Source organism: Apus apus, chromosome 6, assembly GCF_020740795.1.
Source record: "Apus apus isolate bApuApu2 chromosome 6, bApuApu2.pri.cur, whole genome shotgun sequence".
Classification (NCBI taxonomy): Eukaryota; Metazoa; Chordata; class Aves; order Apodiformes; family Apodidae; genus Apus; species Apus apus.
Window position 1 is genome coordinate 37527793 of NC_067287.1, and position 21100 is coordinate 37548892.

Here is a 21100-nt window from a genome sequence, read left to right on the forward strand (position 1 = left end):
GGATATCGGAACACAACAGGATGGGAGGAGCAGCAAGGAAGGAGTGAAGGCTTGCATGGCTTGCAGGGGAAATGCTCACTGGCCCCTCTGTAAGGAAAGGAGGGCAGGAGAAAGCCCGGAAGAGGCCACGGGGAGAACAGAGGAAGGGCTTAAAAGATTAAAATGGGACAATGTTATCAGTGGGCAGCTGCCCAGTGTCTCCAGGCTCTGTATGTCCCAGTGTCTCTGTGAGCAGGGGGCCCCGACTGCTGGTCCTGGCTGCCTGGCACCCGCCAACACCACAGCTCCCACTGGGGTGCCACCCGTGGGATGTTTGGGTGTCAGACCCTGGCACCAGCTGCTCCCCTGAGCCAGGCACGGGCAGCAGAGCACCACCAGCCACGCTGGGAAGCAAACCGGGGTCAGCAAGAGGAGGAACAGCAACAGGGCGATGCAAAGGCGAAACGGCAAAGCGGAGGAAACGGGAAGCGTTTTCGCTCCCTGCCCAAGCAGACTGGTTTTTACTGGTGTTCAGGCAACTGCTGGTCACCAGGCCAAACCCCACCGGCAACACCCTGAGGGCGAGAGGGATGCTGGTCCCTTAACTGCAACCCCTGCACAGCAGCAGTCGGCGCAGGCAGGCGGAGCCGTCCTGGGATGCACCGGGAGACCTGAGCGCTGGGCTGTACTGGGAGACCAGTTCCACCACCAGTCAGACCTGCAGCGCCCCAGCTTGTCCCGAGGCCCCGGGGCGGTTGCAGCCAAGCTGGTGTGACCAGGCGGGCTGTGCACAGCCACGCAGGATCCCCCCAGCACGCTCCCAAACATCCCTCAGCCTGTTTTACCACCCATCCCTCCAGCTTCCCGGCCACCGGACGGAACCAAACTGGCAGGAGCTGGCAGCAGAGCCCGGGGGGCAGGCGCGGGGAGCAGCTCTCCCTGCTGCCCGGCCATGCGGAGCCGCACGCATCCGCCCGGGATGGAGCGGGATCCAGCCCGCGTCCGCCTCCCGCCCGCTGCCGAATCCCGTTGCCAGGGCACCCGCGGGAGGAGAAATCCAACACTGGAGGGATTAGTGTCTAGACTGGCTGACCTTTCCCTCCCGCTCGCGAGGTGGAACCGGGGCGAAACATCAGGCGCGGCCGGTTGGCGGCAAGGAGGGTGGGTTTTTTTGTTTGTGGTGGGTTGTTGGTTTTTTTTTGTAGGGACCCTCTGGTTGGGTTTGGTTGGTTTTTCAGGGAGGGAGAGAAGAAGGGAGAGGAGAAGGGAGAGGAGAAGGGAGAGGAGACAGGGAGAGGAGACAGGGAGAGGAGACAGGGAGAGGAGACAGGGAGAGGAGACAGGGAGAGGAGACAGGGAGAGAAGAAGAAGGGAGAGAAGAAGAAGGGAGAGAAGAAGAAGGGAGAGAAGAAGAAGGGAGAGAAGAAGAAGGGAGAGAAGAAGAAGGGAGAGAAGAAGAAGGGAGAGAAGAAGAAGGGAGAGAAGAAGAAGGGAGAGAAGAAGAAGGCAGAGAAGAAGAAGGCAGAGAAGAAGAAGGCAGAGAAGAAGAAGGCAGAGAAGAAGAAGGCAGAGAAGAAGAAGGGAGAGAAGAAGAAGGGAGAGAAGAAGAAGGGAGAGAAGAAGAAGGGAGAGAAGAAGAAGGGAGAGAAGAAGAAGGGAGAGAAGAAGAAGGGAGAGAAGAAGAAGGGAGAGAAGAAGAAGGGAGAGAAGGGAGACAGGGAGGTGGCTGGTGCTGAAGCCACCATGTCACTACCTGCCGCCAGAGAAGGGATGTGCAGGAGACAGACCCAGGTCTTGCAACCTGCTGCCAAGCCTGGGCTTTGCCCAGCAACCCAGCCCACAAAGGGGCCTTTCATGAGAGGGGACGATGTCAACTCTGCAATTAGCAGGGGAAAAAGAAAAAAGAGCCGAAAGAAGATTATTACCTCCAGCAGTTGCCTCTGGGGGCCCCTCTCAAAGGGTTTCGTTAACTCTTTCGGCTGAGCCCAAGGAGGAGAAGGTGGGGAAGAAGCCAGAGGTGTCAGGAGCAGCCAGTGGCTGGCTGGACCCAGGGGGGCTTCCCAGCCTCCTGGGGTGGCACCTGAGGTTTGCAGGATGCCAGGAGGTGACCTGACCCCCTGGGCGCTGTTGGGGCAGGCTGGCAGCAAGTGATGTCTCTGCCCCTGAGCTCCAACGCTGGATCAGAAACCAGCAGAAACCAGGACCACCACCCTCCTGCATCCCAGCTGGGAAGGGACCACGCTACAGCTCCTGCAATCTCCTGCCCAGCCCTGGGGAGTCCCTGCAGGATAAAACGCTGCCCTCAGCGAGCAGCATCCTCACTCAAGCCATCCAGCAGCTGCAGGGGATGCCATGGGCCAAACTTCTTCTGCCTCTTCACCTGCTGAGCAAGGTGCCGAGACCCCGCCCCTGGGTACCACGCACAGAGGGGATGCTGGGACACCCCCACTCCCTCTCCCTTTGCAGCCCAGTGTCCCTGTCTCCCTACCAAAAAGATGCAATAGCTTGTAAAAAGAATTAAAGCCCCACATTTCGGTCAGGTGGTGCTCAGGTTACCTGCTGGGAAGAGGTTAGAAACCTCCCTCCAGGCATCTTTTTCCTGATGCCAAAACCTCAAGTCCCTTTTGCCACCCAACCCAAGGAAATAAAGGACAGATCACCCAGAGGGGAGCAGCAAGCTCCAACGATGCCAACCTGATGCAAACTGTCCCTGCAAAAAGCCATCCAAAGAGCAAATCCCAGGCCAGGCTTCCAGTCTACATCAAAAGCCCAAAACCTAGGTGTGATGCTGCCACACACCTTCCTCTACCCCAAAAGTCCCACTTGGTGATACTCAAGGGGATTCAGCAGCAGCTGAAATCACTGTTGGTCCCTTCCATGCCGCCTCCCACCCATCACTGCCTCCTCCCAGTGCTGGCTCTCAGCAAGATGAGGTACATCTTCCCAGAGGGCAGCAGCACCCCTGCCCCATGCAGCTTGGTCCCCAAGGGATGGGCAGTGTGGCTGAAGAACAGAAGAGCTGGTGAGAGCAGCCCACCAGCAGCACAGAAGAAAGAGAGCTGTGGGGTGAAGCAGAGCCCAGCACGGGCCCTCCATCCACGGCAGAAGATGCTGCCTCAGAGCTGGAGAGATGTGCAGGGCACTCTTGGAATGGGCTCATTTCCCTTAACATGACCAGGCTGCAGGGTCTGTGCCAGGGCTGGATCAGGCCTTTCCAGGATGGAGCTCCTGATCCAGCAGTGCCACTGCTGAAGCCTCACTTACTCATCCAACGTGGACCTCCTCGACCTGCTTCCCTGGGAGACGCCTGGGCTGGGAATGCTGTGGGACTGGAGGGAAAGAGGATGGGATCCAGGCCACTATCCACAGCCTGGGTGCAGCCAGCAAGCACTGCCAGCTTATCTGGGGTTATCAAAAAGGTCCCGTTTATCCCAAAGTCAACAATCCCCGACTCAATTAAGTTACAGACTAACGAGGAGGGTGGAAAAAAAAAAATACATGAATTTGTTTGACTACAGCCTTTACTGGAGGGGAGGCAGGTGGCTTAGTTACGAATTATAAAATCAGAAACAGCTTCAAGGGCTGTCAAAACCATGGAGATTTATGCTGGCAGTGATGGTAGGAAGAGCACGGGGATGGTGATGCTGGGCTGGCAAGCTGCAGAATCCAGGTGCCCTGGCTGCTGTTCCCATCCCCAGGCTGTTCAAACAGCCTCCCACAACCTGGGGACAGGGTCAGAGGAACAGCCAGATCTTTCAGTCCCCCTGGGAGGAGGAAACCAGCAGGTCAAACTTGGGAATAAAAGCAAAATACAATAAAATCCACTAATGACCGATTTCCATCTTAAGAAAAGGGTTGGGAAGCGATGCCAAAAAAAGCAATAAAAATTCCACAAAAGCAACCTTTTCAACTGAAAACCAGCAGACACGGGATGTTCCGGACCAGATGTTGCTTGCTGAGAAAGCCCCCAGAGCTGGGGATGCTCCTTGCCAAGTGGCACTGCAGGTCAGAGCTGGGAGCACAGCAAGTCCCCAGAGCCTTGTCCCCAGAGCCTTGTCCCCAGAGCAGCCCCATCCCGCAGTTTCCTGCTCCCTCCCAGCCCCCAGCACTTTCTGGGAGGCAAAAAAACCACCCCAACCTTTGGCTTGTGGGAACCATCCCTTCACCTCCAAAGGGCTTCTTAAGTGTGCTCGTGCCTCCAGGCTGCTGAGGTTTTTTGGCCCGTTCTCCGCTCTCACACACGCCAGCAGGGAGGGGAAATAATGCTGAGAAACAGAGGACATGCTGAACGATGCTGAGACCTGCCATTTTTATGCAGGCAGAGCTGGAAAATGTGCCCGGCACTGCTGAGGCAGCCCACTGGATGTGCCACCCACCCCACCCCACAGGGAACCCTGCTCCCAGTGACCAGGGGGGATGCAGGACACCGGGCTGCAGCATCACAACACACTACTCAATGGCTTGCTCTTCAGGAAGGCTTCTCACTTGCCAATGTCAGAGCCAGGCTTTCCAAGAACAGGAGACAGCCTCCCCAGTGCCCGAGCAGCTCTGCAGTAACCCAAATCTGGAACAACCATTGCCCAGAGTGCAATAGCCACAGGCTTCCCAGGTTCTGCTGGTTCCCCTCCATCACATCCTTCCCTCTCTGCTCTTCAGTCACTCCTACCCAACACAACCCATTCTCACCCTCCTTCCCACGCCAGCTCTCCCCACACCCCCAGAGTCTCCGCTCTCACGTTTCTCCCAGTGACTCCCAATCCACATGTCAGGCAATGCCGGAAGCCCCTGTTAGCTGTACAAATGTCCAAATAATTTTCTAATCCCATTCAGCTCCTTGCTTCAATTACATCTTTGGCAACAAGCTCTGCAGGCTCATCAAGCCCCACATTAAAAGCCAAAACCCACACAGGCGCTGCTACCGCATACTTTCCTCCATTCACAAAGTCAGGGACTTTTTCCCCACTCCCTGATATTCCAGGGGATTTAATAACAGCCAACACTGTGGCAGGTTTCTCTTCCACCCCCAGTGTCTCCTCTGAGCACCTGCTGACAGCAAGGCACATCTTCCCAGAGGGCAGCAGCTCCACACAGGCTGGTACCCAAGGAATGAGGAACACGCCTGGAGGACAGGAGAGCCAGCGGCAGGGAAGAGATGGAGCAATGAGGTGGGGTGGAGCCCAGCACTGCCCTCTCTCCCCCTCCACATCTGCTGCAGAAGATGCTGCCTCCAGGCTGCACACCCAGATGGGAAGATGTGCAGGACACCCTTGGAAAGGCTTTATCTCCAACGCTTTCTCAAATGTCATCAGCCACGCTAGGAGATCGTTAAAAGGCTTTATTAATCCCATACCTCTGGGCTGCTGATACACATCCGACTCTTAATCCCAGACGTCTCTTCCAGTGCTTTGAACTCTCTACTGAAATGCCAGAATGAATTCTTTTTCTTGGTAAACTATCAAGAGTTTGGAAGAGAGACAGGGCGCTGGCTGGGGTTGTTACTTCAGGGCTCAGACCATCACCGCCAACAGTCGCCACAGCCCAGACCAGTGCAAGGGAGAAGGCAGATGGTGCACGTCTGAGCACAGCAGGAGCAGCAAGGGGTGGGCAAGTCCTCACCAACCGAGCTGTGCAGCAGCCCCTGCCAGCCCCATGTGAGAGTTCACATGGCTCTGTCCCTCCTCTGCCTCCCTCTCTCCAGGCATCCTCCCAGAGAGGTTGCCCTCTAGCAAAGCAGCCCCACACTCAGCATGACTCTAGAGAAGGGGAAGCATGAGCTGGAATATAAAAGCAAGGTTCCCTGCAGATGGAGGAGCTTCTCCCTCTGCTCTCCAGACACGGGACAAGTACAAGTACCCCTCCCTGACACACCTTTCTCAGCTGTTCAGGGCTCTGCACAGACCTTACTGAACTGGAGAGTCTGCTTGGGTGCTACTGAGCTGGATATGGTGGGTGCCCATCCCTTGAGGCCACGGGAGACAGGAGAAACATGAGGACTCCAGCACAAGAAGGATGCACTGTGGAGTCACACACCAGCACGGACCATGGGGCTTCCCACACAGCTGGGCAAGTAGGAACCCCAAATCCCCGTGGTCTAGGCAGTGCTCAGAAGGAAGGGGGTATGTCCATGGCGGGGTAACCTAACCAAGACCAGAAACCAGAGAGGGAGCCGGTAGAAAGCATGGCCAGCATGTCAAGAGAGGGGTTTCTTCCTTTCTACTCCGCTCTCCTACCTCACCTACAGTGCTGTGTTTGGCCCTGTGGTCCCCAGTAAAAGAAAGACATGCACCTGCTGTGGAGAGTCAAGAGGAAGCCACAAAAATGATCTGAGGGCAGGAGCACCTCTCCCAGTGAAGAAAGGCTGAGAGAGTTGGGGTTGTTCAGCCTGGAGAAGGCTCCAGGGAGACCTTGTTGCAGCCTTTCAGTATATAAAGGGAGCTTAGAAGAAAGGTGGAGGGAGATTTTTTTTTAGCAAGGCCTGCAGTGACAGGACATGGGGGAATGGTTTTAAACAAAGATGGTAGATTTGAATTGGACATAAGAAAGGGTTTTTTTTTATGATGAAGGTGGTGAGAAAGAGGAACAGATTGCCCAGGACACCCCCTCCCTGGAAGTGTTGAAGGCCAGGATAGGGATGGGAGCAACCTGGTCTAGTGAAAATTGTCCCTGTCTCTGGCAGGGAGGTTAGAACTACATGATCTTCAAAGGTCCCTTCCAATCCAAACCAGTCTGTGATTCTATGATAAAGTGACAGCAGGTAAATTAGATGCCCTGGGCTTGCATAGAAGAGCAGGTTGCCCCACGTGCCCCACGTGGAGCTTTCTCCCAGAGCTGCTGTGATGAGCCCCAGATGTGCCAGAGGACACAACAGTGGCATCTCATGGCACAAGCTGGCAGGAGAACAGCCCTCCCTCACCACCCCAAAGGGCTGAGGACAGACCTCAGCTCCACCACACAAGCCTTGGGCTGCCCAGGAGGCTGGTCTGCAAACAGTGGTGGCCGTGTCACCTGCAAACCCAGGTCCTCAGCATCCTCTGCAGGCTGATGCAGCTTCATATCAGTTTGCTCCCTGCTCCACATGCTCCTGCCTCCTTAAAAAGCATCAGTGACATCCCCCCACTAGAGCAAAGATGGCATCTCAGCAGCACAGTTATCTGCTTGGAGATTTTTTTTTTTTTTAAGTGAGGCAATAACGCTTGAAACAGGATTGCAAAATATGTTCCTCTGTCTTCTCCAAGTGCTCAGGTTTGCTACTTAACAGCACTCAAATTTATCAACATAAAGACTGTAAGCAGAGGTTATTCCAGCTGCAGGCCAAAATAAATAAATAAGAAGCCACGTCACAAGCTATTCCAAGCAGAAACCCCAGTTCTCCAGAATCTAGTAGCGTGGGCAGGATCTTCTGGCAGCCACAGGGATAAGGAGCTCAGCTCTCTGTCCTCCCAGGGATGCACACCAGCAGGGAGCTTCCAGGCACCCACAGCCACACAAGGCCAGAAGAGACCCAGGCTGAGCTCTCTTTCCCCACAGGGACACCCAAAATCATGTCAGAGGTCTGGGTGTGATGCTGGGGATGGACAGAGTCCAGGTACGGAGCTGCAAAACCACTGGGAAAATGTGGAGCGGGGCTTGAAAAGGTTGCTTGCATCAAGAGAAGTGAAGAAAACTCCTGCCTGGGAGTGCAGCAGCTATGCAGAACTACTCAGTCTCTTTTTAAGCTGAGTTTCCAGCCCCAAAGTGCCATCCAAGTGGGGCTGCTTCATCTCCTGGGATGGGCAGGAGGGACGGGATCCATCTGCCAGGGGATGGACCAGAAGCCTCAGGAGCAACCAGGGGAGACATTCACATGCTTGGCTCCTTCCAGCAGCTGGCAGCCTGAGGCAGCTCTCCCTCCCCACCAGCTCCCACAGCAGGTGGCCCAGATAAGGTTTTGCAAACAAAAGTCCTGCCAGCTGATAAGGAGATGAAGAGTCCACAGCATCTTCCCCAGTTGGTCCAGCCCATCCCAGGACCCTCAGCAGCCAAACGATGCTGTCAGATCATCTCTCCCCAAGCTCAGCCCATGCCAGTGGGTGCTCCCCAGGGCTGATTCCCCCCAGCCTTTCTCCTAGTCTTTAGAAGACATTCTTAAAATAATGCTTCCAAAAGCTCTGATGCACCTGTCAAAAATCCCCAGGTGCTGATGCCAAAGCAGTTATGTCCCAGGCTGTAAATTGCTTTGCACGGCACCTGTTTCACCTTTGAAGGCACGTGGTTGCAAGGAACCCCAGCCACTGACACCAACAAGCCACTGAAGAGGGAAATAAAACCAGGCACAAGCCTCTACACCAGCAGCAAGCAGCTCTGGCACCTGCTATACTGAACAGCATGAGGAGGCAGCTTGGCTCCCCAGGTGCTGCCTGCATCCTCCTCCTCATCATCACCAGCCAAGACCTTGAGGTACCAGCTCATCCCAGCCTCAAACTGATGCAGAGAAACTCAGGGTGAGAGAAGATGAAGTCAGGCCACCTCCACCACCAGACCAGGGAGACCCTGCCCAGCTGTGTAAATCCCTGCTGGTGGGGATGCCCTGTCTCCAGGGATCTGTCCCAGGGTTGGCCCCTCTCCTGGGAACAGGGATTTCCCCAGTGTCCAACAGAGCCTGGGCTGCTTGGGGGACATCCACAGTCCTACACACTCAGGACTGGTCTCCCAGCAGCATCCCTGTAGCTTCCCCATCCCATTTGTGGCTATGTGCCCTCGTTGAGGAATCCCTGAGATCTGCTGGAAAGAAGTTAGACCAGCTCCAGGCAACTAAGCCCCTGAATTTGCAAGGCAGGCAGATAAACAGAAAGGTTATCTCCATGCCAGGACAGCCTTCAGAGCAAACATTCCCCAGGAGCCATCACAAAGGAGGGCTGGCAGAACAGGCCCCACAGTCCTTGGACATTGAACCAAAGGAAGGAGGAAAAAAAAAAAAAGAAAAAAAAGCCACACCAACCCTCTTGCAAATTCTTTTAAAACCCGATTCACAGCCTTCTGCCTTTGGGAAGCTGGCCAAGTCAGCTGGGTGAAACGGGCACCTCCCTGGCAGCCAGCAGTGGCCGGCGCCACTGGTGCTCCCCCGCTTAACCCCTCTGCCCACCACGTGAAACCCCCCTGGGGTCCCTGGCACGGCTGCTCAAAAGGGGAGGGGGGTGCAGCTCCAGCTTGGCAAAGGGTCCCAAGCCAGCCCTGCCACCCAGTGCCAGGTCGGGAGCCGAGGCGCCGGCAGAGATGGGGGTGGGAAGAGCAGGAATAGCTCAGAGTCCCCCGCTGTTAAACCAGCTCCTGGCCCTCCAGCTCTGTTCAACCACGCTGGAATGTCTCCAGGGACCTCAAATAGTCAATTCACCATCTCAAATGGGAATGATGTTCCCATTTCTGGAGACCTCCAAGGGGAGCTTTGTTCCTGTGGTCCCAGTGGAGGCACCCACACCGTGGAAAGCAGCCTCCCCAAACCCAGCCTGGGGCACTCCGGGAGCTCCTCCAACTCTTCCCAGACATCCCCCCTACCCAGGCCACTCTCTTTCCCCCCCCCATGATGTGACCCAGTGACCAGCAGAGCCAGCCACCTCACAGCTGTGCCTGAGCCGTTCCTAGATGACACAAAGCCTTACTCCAGTAAATAATCCACCAATTTCATGGCCCAGCGCGTGTCCGACTTCCAGTTCGCCTCTACCTGGGGCAGCCACTTACCACCACGCCTTGCCCAGCCCGGGGATGACAGAGAGGGGCACCAGCCATGCCTGGGAACATGCTGGCAAGCTGACAACACCCGCTGCAAGCAGGAGATGACCAGAACATCCCCCCACCTGGTTTGGGATCACCACTCAGCTGCTTTCACAAACGGGGCCGGGGGATCCCTTCCCTGTGTCAGCCCCGGCTCCCTCTGCCGCCTCGTGCTGGGCACGAATCCAGAGACCGACTGCAAGGGGAGGAGGGTTTTTCAACCGGCCTGGCAGCCAGGAGGGAAGCTTCCCTGATGAGGAGGTAAAGTTCACCAGGAAAACAGGCAGCACATGCGCTCGGGCAGCGGGAGAACCAGCTCGCGTGTCCCGCAGGGAAAGAAGGGCTGGGAAGCTGAGTCAGCGCCGCATTCCCCTCTCCTGGGGCATGAGCAGCTCGAGAGTGAGAGGAGTGGGGTTGTTTCACAGGGCCCCGGGGGCAGGGGAAAGCTGGGGAGCCAGCTGTGGGTGGTGGTGCATCCCCGGGACGCAGCACTCCAGGCTTCCCAGCACTCCCAGCGCTTCCAAGGACACGGAGGGACTTCTGCAGGCACAGCAGAAACTGCTCAGACACGGAGCGCGGCCGCTTTGGGGTGACACCACCCCAGCTGCCCCACAGCCCGGGCTCTCATCCCAGGAAAGCCTCCAAGCCAGGAATCTCTCTCAAGGGTTGCCCAGCACAGGAAGGTTTCCCCAGCATCATTCCCAGGTGCCCCGTCAACGTGACGGGCTGCAAGGGACCCCAACCCTGCCCCCCTCGGCGGCCGGCAGGGATGTGTGGCTGTTGAAGGGGTGCACAGGGAGAAACTCCCCTCATCACCAGCTTCCCCTCTGGGGACCACAGAGCGGCTGCAGCACCGGGCCCGAGGGGAGGCACAATCCCACACCTGCTGGGGAGCAAGAGCTGCATCTGCACCACATCCCAGGCTGCTTCAAGGGCAGGGAGAAGGTCCAAGACCCCGGGCACGACCCCCCCTTCCCCAGCAACCCCCGCACGGGTACCTGGCTCCTGGGAAGCGACGGGGACCAGCAGGACAAAGAGCCCGAGTATCAACGGCCGCGGGGGGCACCTGCGGGAAGGGAAAGAGAAAGAAGTTAAGCACCTTCCCGCCAGCTCCGGGCTAACCCCGGCTGCGGCCGCGCTGCGTGTCCCCCCCCCCTCCAATGCAGCCCCGGGGTGCCCCCGCTGCTCCCCACTGCCCCCCAGCTCTGGCGGCACCGGGCGCTGGGTGCAGCCCCTCGGTCCCCGCGATTCCGGTGCCGACGCCCCCAAACCCCGCCAGCTCCGGTACCCCCACAGTACCGGGGATCCCCCCCCCCACCCCCCCATTACACCGCTGCTCCCCACAGCCCCGCCAACACCGCTGCCCACCAAGCCCAGGAGCCCGCGGGGTCCCCATGAGCCCCAGCCCCTTCTTCTCCAGGGTCTCCGCTCTACCGGTACCCCCCACCCACCCACCCACCCACCCCCCAAGCCGCTGTGACCCCAGCCCCGCCGGCTCCGGGGTCCCAGCCCCCCCCCGGTTCCCGCAGCCCCCCCAAGCCCCGGCGCTCACCCTGCTCGCATGGTGCCCGCTCGATGCCGGCAGCGCGGCTCGGCTCGGCTCGGCACAGCCGGGGAGGGGAAGGGAGGGGAGGGGAGGGACGGGGAAGGGCGGGGAGGGGCTCAGCCCGCCCCGGGCTGGCGGCAGAGTGGGCTCAGCCCGCCCCCGGAGCCGGGGCTCGTACCGCCGCTGGGTTCCTGCAGCCGGCAGAGGCTCAGGGACACTGCCCCGGGGTGTCCGGGCTCTGTGGCAGCCCCAAGAGAGGTTGGGCTGTGAGGCTGGCACGGCCCAAGCTCCCCCGGGAGCATCCCAGCCCTCCCGCAGCACCGCCCCCTCGATGGGACGCCGGGGAGCACCCTCACCGCCCTGGCAGCCCGGGCCTGCCCCGGCATCTCCTGCTCCACCAAACCCCTGGCTTTGGGCTCGCCAGCCAGGCCTGGTCTTGAATAAGGGGGTGAATCAGTGAGCTGAGTTCGTTCCCTCTCCCCTCTCTTTTGTCTGAGCCGCGGGGGCACCAAGCAGGGGCGGGTGCTCCCATCTGGGCACCCCATGCCCTCCTCTCCTGGCCTTTCCACACCCCAGCAGCCCCTCGCTCCTCCCTGCTGCCTGGCTTGGGAAGCCCACCCGCCTTCCCATGAAGCTGGCCCAGCTCAGCAGGATGGGGAGGGCTGGGGGGTCCCAGGGCACCCTCCTGGGACAGCCCTTGCCAGGGGGGCTGGAGTGCCAGCAGCAGTGCACCTCCCCTCCCCTTTCCTGTGCGGGGAGAGGAGCTAAACCTGGCACTGCAGCCCCGCTTTTACCTCCTCCCCTTAATCCGCCTCCAGCCCCATCCAAGGGCAGGTTAATCCCCACCAAACCCGCCACACCTCGCTTTGTCTTCCACAGCATTTCAGTGCCCCGCGGCTACGAGCTTCTGAAATCCAAGCCCTGGAAACTTCCAGGGGATCTAGAAGTGATTCACTAATGGCAGAGGCAGTGTTTAGTCCAAAGCCACGGTTTGGGTCTAGCAGAATAAACCGGGACGTCCAGCGGCTGGGGCTCGGTGCTGGCAGAGGTGCGTGTGCCACCACTACTTGTCCTCCAGCTCTCTTCTAACTGTGCCTTGCCCCGCGGAGCCAAAAGCAGGCAGCCCCTCGGCATGACCCCAGTCTGGGGGGGGGTGTGGGGGGGTGTGGGGCGATGAATAGACACCGAAAAAAACCGCCTTTTGTTTGGGTTCAGAAGGATTTCACGCGGTCGGGGCTGTTCACACGTCTGCTCTCCCCGGCTGGCTGCTGAGTGATTTACTGCCCCTTTCTTCTCCCGCAGCTGGATGATTCCTTTCCTCCAGGTAAGACGTGGATGATGTGGGTTGCTCGAGTACCTGAGCCACACAAAGGCAACACGTGGCAGCCCTGAGTCACCGGGGCTGCCATTTCGGGCAGGGTTTTTGGAGGGGTGGATGGGCTGCGGGAGGAGTCACGATGCTCCTGGGTGGGAGGAGAGGCCTGGGGCAAGGATGGGGCTTGGAAAAAAAATCTCCTTGCAAACAGAAAACGGTCCGTCTTCCCCCCCCGCCCCCCCCCATAGCAGTGGTATCTTCAAAGTGAGCCGGCTTTGAATGGGCTTGACTGGAGCGGGCTGGTAAATGCTCCCGCAAAGTGGGAGAGGCCAAGGGCAGCTCCAGGCGTTGCTCTAGCTCAGCAGGGAAACCGAGCTCGCTTTTCCTATCGTTACCAGCCTGGGGCTTTATGGGCTGGGAGGTGCAAAACCTGGTCGGGGCTACCCTGACCGCCTGCCTGGCCCTTCCCACGTGGAGCCAGCGCTTGACCCAGCGCGCAGATCTTCCCGCTGGGTGCTGCGAGCACCGAGGTGCACTTGCATGTGGGAGCTGCTTTGCAGCCCCCCACACCCCCCCTTCCTCCTCTCTGCACCTCCAGGCTCTGCCTGGCCCGGCCCTGCTCCCCCAGCTCCCGCTGGGCTCGTTCCCCGGCAGAGCCCCGGGGGCAGGTTGCAGCACATCACCTGTTGTTTGGGGTTTTTTTTTTGCCCACCCTCCTGCCTTCCCCGTCTCTGCCAGCGGGTCCCTACCCCGGGGCCGGCCCCACCACCACGGGGGCTGTCTCCCTTCAGCAGACCTCCCTGCAAAGCCGCCTGCCCGACAACCAGGGCAGTTTTTTTTCCCATCGTAAACATTTCCTCCCCGCTGCGCTTTTCTCGAGAAAAAGTTCCAGCGCCAACGGAGGACGAGATCGGGAGGCTCGTCTTTTCCCAAGCAAACAAACGGCTGCCCACCCCGGGGCGGGGATGAGCTGCCAGGGGAAGGCAGCTCTTTGGGAAGCCGAGCAAATGGGAACCAGCAGTGCTCCCATGCTGGCTCGGCTTCCCGAGCAGCCACCCCTGCCCAAGCCCCAGCCAAACCCGGGCCCTCCTGCCCTGCGGGGCTGCAAACTCCAGCAAAGCGTCGGCATTTTTCATCTCTGCGCGGCTCCTCCTGGGTCCCTCTGTGTGTGTGTGTGTGTGTCCCCCTCCCCAGCATCGGTCCCTGCGCTGGGCTCCCTCCTCCGGGCTGCATCCCGTGGCTGGTGGTCCTGTGCTGCTGGGTGGCCCGGTGGTGGGGCACCCCGCTGTGGGGACAGAGGGGGGGCTGCCCCAGCTCCCAGCCCCTGCCAGCTCAGCGGCTGGGACAGCAAGGCAGCCAACGAGAAAAAATAATAAAAATAATAATAAAAAGTCACCCTGGCAACCCTGTTTTGTCCCTCCTTTGGGCAGAGGGGAGGGGTTGGGAACCGGCGCTGCCTGCCCGGCAGTGGCTGGGGGGCTGGTGGGCACGGCCAGGGTCCCTGTCCCCCTCCCCAAGTGGCTTTGGTGGGACGGCTGCTCCTGTGCTGTGAAGGGCAGCGTGTCCCCAAGGCTGCTGGGCAGCTGTCAGCTGTGTGGCATGGGGCGGGGGTGCCAGCAGGCATCACAAACTGCCCCCACTGCTAAAAAAACCTGTCGCTCGTGCGCGGCCGCTTTGGGATGCTCCCGTGGCTTGCAGCTGAAGGTGCTTAGTCCTGCTGCCACCGTGCTTTTCTGCAAGGGGCTTAGTGACGAGGTTGGGGAGCAGCAGGAGCCACAGGCCTGGGGCCAAAGGGGGGCAAAAAAGACACAAGAAGGCAAAGGACAATATTTGGCAAGCATCCGTGCAGATGAACAAAGGCTGCAGCAAGCGGAGGGAGCAGGAAACCACCAACGGGCAGGGCTGTCCCATCTGCACCAACCCCCAAGCAGTGGCCGTGGCTGGTCCTGCCACTTGGATGTGCCACTTGTCCACATTAAAGTCACCTTCTGCCGGCTGCAGCCCCTGGTGTGAGTGCTCAGGACCACTGGCACCAGCCAGTTTTGCATCTCTCTGCCACATCCATTGCTCTGGCTCACAAGCCCGTGTCTGCTGATGGCCCAGACCCACCAGGACAGTGGTGGAGGAGCTGGTCCTGGAGGGATGTCCTCTGCAAAGGCAGCACCATGCCCTTCTTTTCAGCAAGGATCCTGCAAGGGATGATGTGACAGCGTCTTGGTCTGTGAAAGGCTTCCCTCCTTTCCGGAGGTGAAGCACACACAGCCACAAAGGTGGGCGTTTGGGAAGGACCCAAGGAGCTCAGACAGGGAGTGGGGAATAATTGGAAATCCAGATATTCCCCCAACAAGGAAAGCTGGCAAACACAAAAGCTTGGCTGAGTGGGGAGCACATTACCCGCCCAGGAATGAGCTAAGCGAGGTGCTGGAGGCTGGGAGTGTAGCAGCACTGCCTCGGGTCCCCAGCAGCCAGATCTGGGGGACCTGCTAGCAAGGGGCTGCAAAAGGCAGAAGGAGTGGTTATGGGGACAGCTGGAGGCATGGCCAGCAGCAGAAATGCCCTAGGATCTGAGCCCACCTGCATCCCACTGCCACCGCAGATCCTGGAGCCCCCCAGGCAGAGCTAGGCAGGCAGTGGACCCCAGCCCCAGCCACGTCCCAGAGCTGCTGCCTTTCTCCCTGGGCCTTGTGCTGTGGAGAGCTCTTGTCTGGCCGAGTCGTGACATGATGGAGACAGCCTGGCCCATTCCCAAGCTGGATATTGGCAATAAAAGAGCCAAGCAACGCATGAGAGAAAAGGGCAAGCCCAGAGCATTTGCTCCGGAGCCAGGAGATACACAAGCCCTAATTCAGCAGAGGCACAGCTGAGAGCTCGCTCCCCTGTGTGCAGTAAACTCCTCCCTGGGGAAGGAGGAGGGGAACTGGAGGAGGGATCCTCCTTCATACCCCAAGGCTGGGGAGCCCCAAGAAGTCTCAGCCTGGAGACAACCAGCCCCAGCCCCCCCCCTTATCACGTGCATCCTTCCTCCTCTCTGCCCACACCCCTGCTCCTTCCCACTCAGCCTCCCCACCGGCCACGGGCACCTGGGGTGTCCCAGCAGCCCCCACTCCCTCCCAGCTTCTCCGTGACTCATCCACTCCAGGGGAAAAATCAATACTTCAGCACACATCAGACGAAGGAGCGGGAGAAGCATTTCATGGGAAAGAGGACGAGGCAGATGCTTCTCGCATGCCTCATCGCCGCGGCTCGCCCTCGGGTCTCTGCCTCTTGGCTGGCTGTGGGAAATGGCACTTGTTTCCCTCCTGCTCAGCCCTGCTCCTACTGTGCTGCTGGAAGATAAGAAGCTCTGGGGCTGTGTGAAACCTTGGTGCCTCTGCATCAAGGAGCAGGTCTGGTCCTCCACAGCTTCAGAGGCACCTGGTCGGAGCTGGAGTGTCGGAACATCCGCAACCACGGTGGGGATGGAGCAGCTGCCTAAGGGGAAAGGCTGCCCAGTGGGGCCTCTGGGAGGGGTGGAGGGGGGGAAGGATGGAGGGTTCATGCTCACCGAGCTGGTGGGTCAGGTGGATGTGGAGCTGTTGCTTCAAGTGCAGCTGCAACACCAGGCTCAGCAGGCCAAGAGCAGATCCCAGCAGGCGTTTCTGTCCTCAGCCACAGAGTCTGCTGCCAGGCTACGATGGGGAGGTGGACAGGACCAGCTAGAAAGGGAGGAGATAAATTAATGGTCATGCAGGTCTTAAAGGGCCTGGACAGGCACATCTCCAGCCAGTATCCCTGATGTCAAGACTACAGACACTATGGAAGAACGAGGGGACCAGCCCCTGGAGACCGGCAGGGCATGGCATCCCCCAGCAGCACCTTCTGTTGCTGCCCATGGAGATCTGTGCCAGCCTGTGCCCTCACCTCCCACCCAGGGAGGACACCAGGTCTCCCTCTGCCCTCTCCCCCTGCACACCCTGCCCAAAGCCCCCCATCCTTCTGCAGGGCTTGGAGCACCAGCCATTCCCAGCTCTGCCAAACCCAGCAATGCTGGGAGAGGTCCCAAATCCTTCCCCCAGACACCCCACTCAGCTGGGGTGCCTGAATTGCAGAGGCAAGGGAGGTGTCCTCCCACACTGGGACACCCTGTCTGCCAGCTCCAGCCCCTCCATGTCCCTCCTACAGCTGGTGGGAGCCACCCACATCCTCCAGCTCCTGTCTGGGACGAGTGCTCTGGGCTCCCTCTCCCCTTGCATGCCCTGCCCATGGACACTGTGCCCCAATCTCCTCGTTTTCCCCCAGAAAAGTGCTGTTCAATTCAAACCAACGTGCCCTGCTTGGTGTGAGCCAGGGCCAGCAGCCATAGAAGAAGCAAACTCATCCGATTCCTGCTTCCCTTCCTCAGCCCTTTCAGAGAGACCTCTCAAAAAGGAGTTTATTTTTAACTTGAGAAAGAGCACATTCCTCTTCCCTCCTGCATTGGCAGGTGCTTGCTTAAGGAAGCACCTTGAAATGGGGCCAGGCCAGGCAAGGCCTCCAGGAGTGGGGCTTGGCACAGCAGTGGGGTGGCTGGAGGAGGGACCAGCAGGGCCCTGGGGATGCTGTGTCAGTGGTGAAGCATTCCTGCCTTTTCTCTGTGTGGAGGTAGCACCGACAGCAAACAGCCCCAAAAGCAAAGGTCCTGGCATGGTCCAGGGCTGCTCCCTTGGGGAGTCTCCCAGCAGCCCTAAGGTTGGCACCTCCCCTCTCCCAGACTGCGCTCGGCATCTCCCCTGGAGAGGAACAGTCATCTCTGACTCAGCTGGGGGGGGGGGAAAAATTTAAAAAATCCAAGTCCTTTGCTCCAGCAAGACTCAAAACAGGAGCTGCTTCCTCCCTGGGAAGAGGAAATTCCCAGCACCCCACAGAGGAGCTTGTGCTGGCTGGCTCTGCTGGGCTGGACCACCAGCTGCTGGATGCCCTGAGATTCTGGCCTGCTTCCCTGTGCCAGGATGCCCTGAGGTGCCCAGCCTGGGAGAGAGGGTCTGGCCACCAGGAAGGATTACTCCTGCAAGGATCCCCATGCCCCAGGATCCTCATGCCTGCTGACAGTCCATGTAGCCTAACCCTTTGTAGCCCAGCTCCAAGCTGTCCAGGACTGGCTGACATTTCTCTTGTCTCTCCAGGATAACCCTGCTGGGGTTACAATTTGTGAGCCCTTCCCACCTGTCTGGGGAAAAAAAACCAACGAGCTGGGATGGGTGGGGGTGAGAATGCCTGCAGGGCAAAGGCCTGTTTACTGTGACCATCCCATCCCTCTGTTCCCTGCTCACCTCTGGGTCCCTGCTGTAGATCTGCTGAGCTATTCACCACTGGATTGAGCACATTTGGCAGGACAGTCCTCAAACCTGCTCCTAGCCCTCTTGCTTCAGCTTTCCCCTTCTTTTGGCAGACCCTCTGTTCTTCAGCCTTTCTCCTGTGCTCCCTGCTCCTTCCCAGCAGCTGGGTGGGTGCTTTGTGGGATTGCCCTGCTTGCTCTTTGCTCCAGGTTTTACTGAGGCTCTTTATAAGGTGTTTCTCTACAGCCTCCAGGCAGCTTGGAGGCCTCTGGGTTTCTGGACCACACCACTAAGTGTTTGGGATTGGTCCCTTTTTATTTCTTTTCTGAAACATTTCCTCAATTTTGTCTGGTCTCTTGTCTTGAAATGGAACAACCACGTGCTGGATTTATTCAGCCTGCTCTTCCTTACCATAAAATTCAAATCAAGGGGTGTCACAGCTGGCCTAGACCCCTCCCAAGCTAAGCCCCACGTGCTGTGCAAGAGCAGTGCCAGGAAAGGATCTTCTCCTGGTGGTTCTCAGACTGCTTCTGGGGGAGATGGCACCACGCACTGCATTCAAATATTTTATCCTTACATCTTGTCCCCTTGGCGGTTTGATCCAGTCCACAAGTGTGTAGTTTAGGTGCCCCCTTATTACAGCCTCCCCTAAAATCCTTCAGCATCTTGCCTTTAGGTGCCTGGTGTTGGTGCAGGAGCAAGGTTTGCCCCTTGCTCTGTTGCCCACGCACGTGCTGGCTGTTTTCTTGGCACTGCAGGGGGTCTGATTTGCCTTCCTTATTTATTGCAGTTACTCTGTTTGTTTTCCTGCTGATATTTTCAGCAGGATACTGAACATGAGCTGCCTTCCCACCAGGCCAGACCAGGTGCTCTCCTCCAGCCACCTGCTTCTGGCTCAAATACTTTCTGGCATTGCAGATACCAGTGCCAGCAGCCTTCTTCAGTCAAGGTGAAGGGGACAGCATCTCTGTCCTGTGCATGTCCCTAGCATCCCAAGAAACGCTCCATGTCCTACCATAGCTAAATGACCTGTCACTGTCCCACCATCTCATCCCCACCCTAAGTCTCCAGCTCTCCAGGTTTCCTGGGTCTCTGCCCTGGGACTGGCAGGATTTCAGAGAGCATCACACAGAGGTCCTGGGCATCAGCATCTGGCCAAGCAGCCTAGAGGTAGCTGCCAGCTCACCCTCCAATACTCATCTACTTCACATCATGGCACCTCTCTGCTGTAGCCAGAGCATTTCCCAGCAGTGTGTGAAGGCAGCAAGGAAGCATCAGGGCATCCTGGTGGAGTTGCTTACAGCATAAAAAGTAACTGCCACCAGGCACCACTTTCCCCAATGAGCCTGACCTGCTTCCTAACCCCAGAGATGAGAAAACTGGTCATTTTCTCCCAGCACTTAAGAGCTGCCTTTGGCTCTTCTTCACTTGCTCAGCAAATGCCCCCAAACAGGTCAGCACTTTCTTCACAGCATAGCTATGCAAGGAATTTCTCCTACGGCAGCTGGACCCTTTCCAAGAGAGGGCCAGCTGCCAAATTCCCACCCCCAACGTCCCCTTATTCCCCAGCAGAGAAACAAGGTGCAAACTTGGCCCCTGAAGGCTTGCTGTGCACTTCCACTCCTGCCCTTGTGTCAGCTGGAGCTGGGGAAGAAGGGGCCCTCTCTGCTCCCCTCCCATGTCCTGGCTGGCTGCCCCAGGGGAAAGACTGCTCCTTTTCTCCCCGAGAGACCTTTCTCTGGGTGCCACAGCTCTCCCCAGCAGCTGGAAGGCAGAGGTGTGTGTTCCCAGCTCCCCTCTGCTCTCTCACCTGCTGAGGAAAGACACTGGAGTTTCCCATAAAAACCCATCCCCAGCCTTCCCAGAGTGGAGAGACACTTGCAGACAGGTCCCCACAGACATAACTTCCCACCTGCTCCTGCAGTCTTTGCCAGCAAGACTCAGAGCCCTGCAGAGCACCCCGAGTGCCCAGGGCGGGCAGACACGCTCGGCAGGCTGGAGAGGCAGCACAGCCCCCAGGCAGGGACACCACACCACCCCCCTGCCTGTGGCAAACCCAGCTGCTGCTGAAATGGCTCACCTGGGATTCCCTGGACACCGAGGGAATACCCACCAGCTCCACTTTCAGAAGAGAGGTGCAGAGGAACAGGTCACAGCCACACATGGGGATCAGCAACATCCTCACACAGATTCCCCTCCCCAACTCCCATCTTGAGGAACAGCCCCTTATAACCACAGCTGAAACCTTCAGGCACAGGGCAGCCCACACCTCCTCCTCCTCCAACCTGGGCTTTCTCCAAGTGTCCTAATGGGCCTTGATGACTCTGAAGACCTTCACCTGGGACCCCCCCACACACATTCTCCAGCCTCTGTGCTCCCTTCAGCTAGACCTGAGCACAGAGGGTTGGCCCCAGCTCTGTCAGGCCATGCTTGTTGACACCTGCCCCTCTCTCCAGAGGGATCCTGTGCCACAGACCTTGGGCAGGAGCTGCAGGAAGCTGGTCTTTGTGCCTGTCACCTCTCCAGCTGCTCCTGTCTAGATCTCAGCCCCCATCTGGTCTCTTGCTGCCAGACCCTGCTAACTGGGAGCCAGCTGCAGAGGAGCAGGTCAGGGCTGGAACGCCAGAGGCACTGGCTGTCCTGCACGGGCTCTGGAGCCTCTGCACAGGTCAGGCACGGGTCTGTACTGCCTGACTCTTGCCCAGGGTGGGCTTGTTCCCTGTCCCCCAGAGGGTGCAGCTTCAAAGGTGAGAGTAGCATCTGGGAGAGCAATTTTGTTGGCACCTGCCTATTTTCTGGCATTTTCCATGTGCCTTAGCAGAGCCTTCCTTCCCTTCCCCTTCCCTTTCTGAAAATGGGGGTTATGTTTCCCCTTTTCCACCAGTAGGAACTGGTAAGGGATCCTGCCTGGCTGGCTGCACCCTCCTCGGGGAGGAGGTCAGCTGGGCACCCAGGCCACCTCTTCGTTGGCAGCCACCATATGTGGGATTCCCTGGCTCCTGGGAATTGTCCTTGGTCACCCTTTGGTGGGATTGCCCTGCCCTCTGCTGATCTCTGCAGCAGCAGGCTGGGAGCTGAGGAGCAGCCCAGCTGCCAGCAGGCAGGGGATGCAGGGCAGGAAACCTCGACAGATGCCTCTGTCGTGGTTTGGGGCTGACCTGACAACCAAGAGCCAGCCCCGGGGCCGCTCACTCAGCTCTCCCCTCACACACCCCTGGG

At 58.6% G+C, this 21100-nt stretch overlaps 1 protein-coding gene across 1 annotated transcript in view; it reads right to left on the reverse strand.

Moving 5' to 3' along the window:
* Positions 1 to 11315, reverse strand: part of COL18A1 (collagen type XVIII alpha 1 chain) — a 39950-nt gene extending 28635 nt beyond the window's left edge. Inside the window, exons 1-2 of the mRNA XM_051623767.1 lie at positions 11279 to 11315; positions 10725 to 10792 (exon numbers count right to left, since the gene is read on the reverse strand). Of these exons, the coding sequence (XP_051479727.1) occupies positions 10725 to 10792; positions 11279 to 11289 (79 nt within the window). The 5' untranslated portion in view covers positions 11290 to 11315. The remainder of the gene's footprint in view (positions 1 to 10724; positions 10793 to 11278) is intronic.
* Positions 11316 to 21100: the final 9785 nt, after the last annotated feature.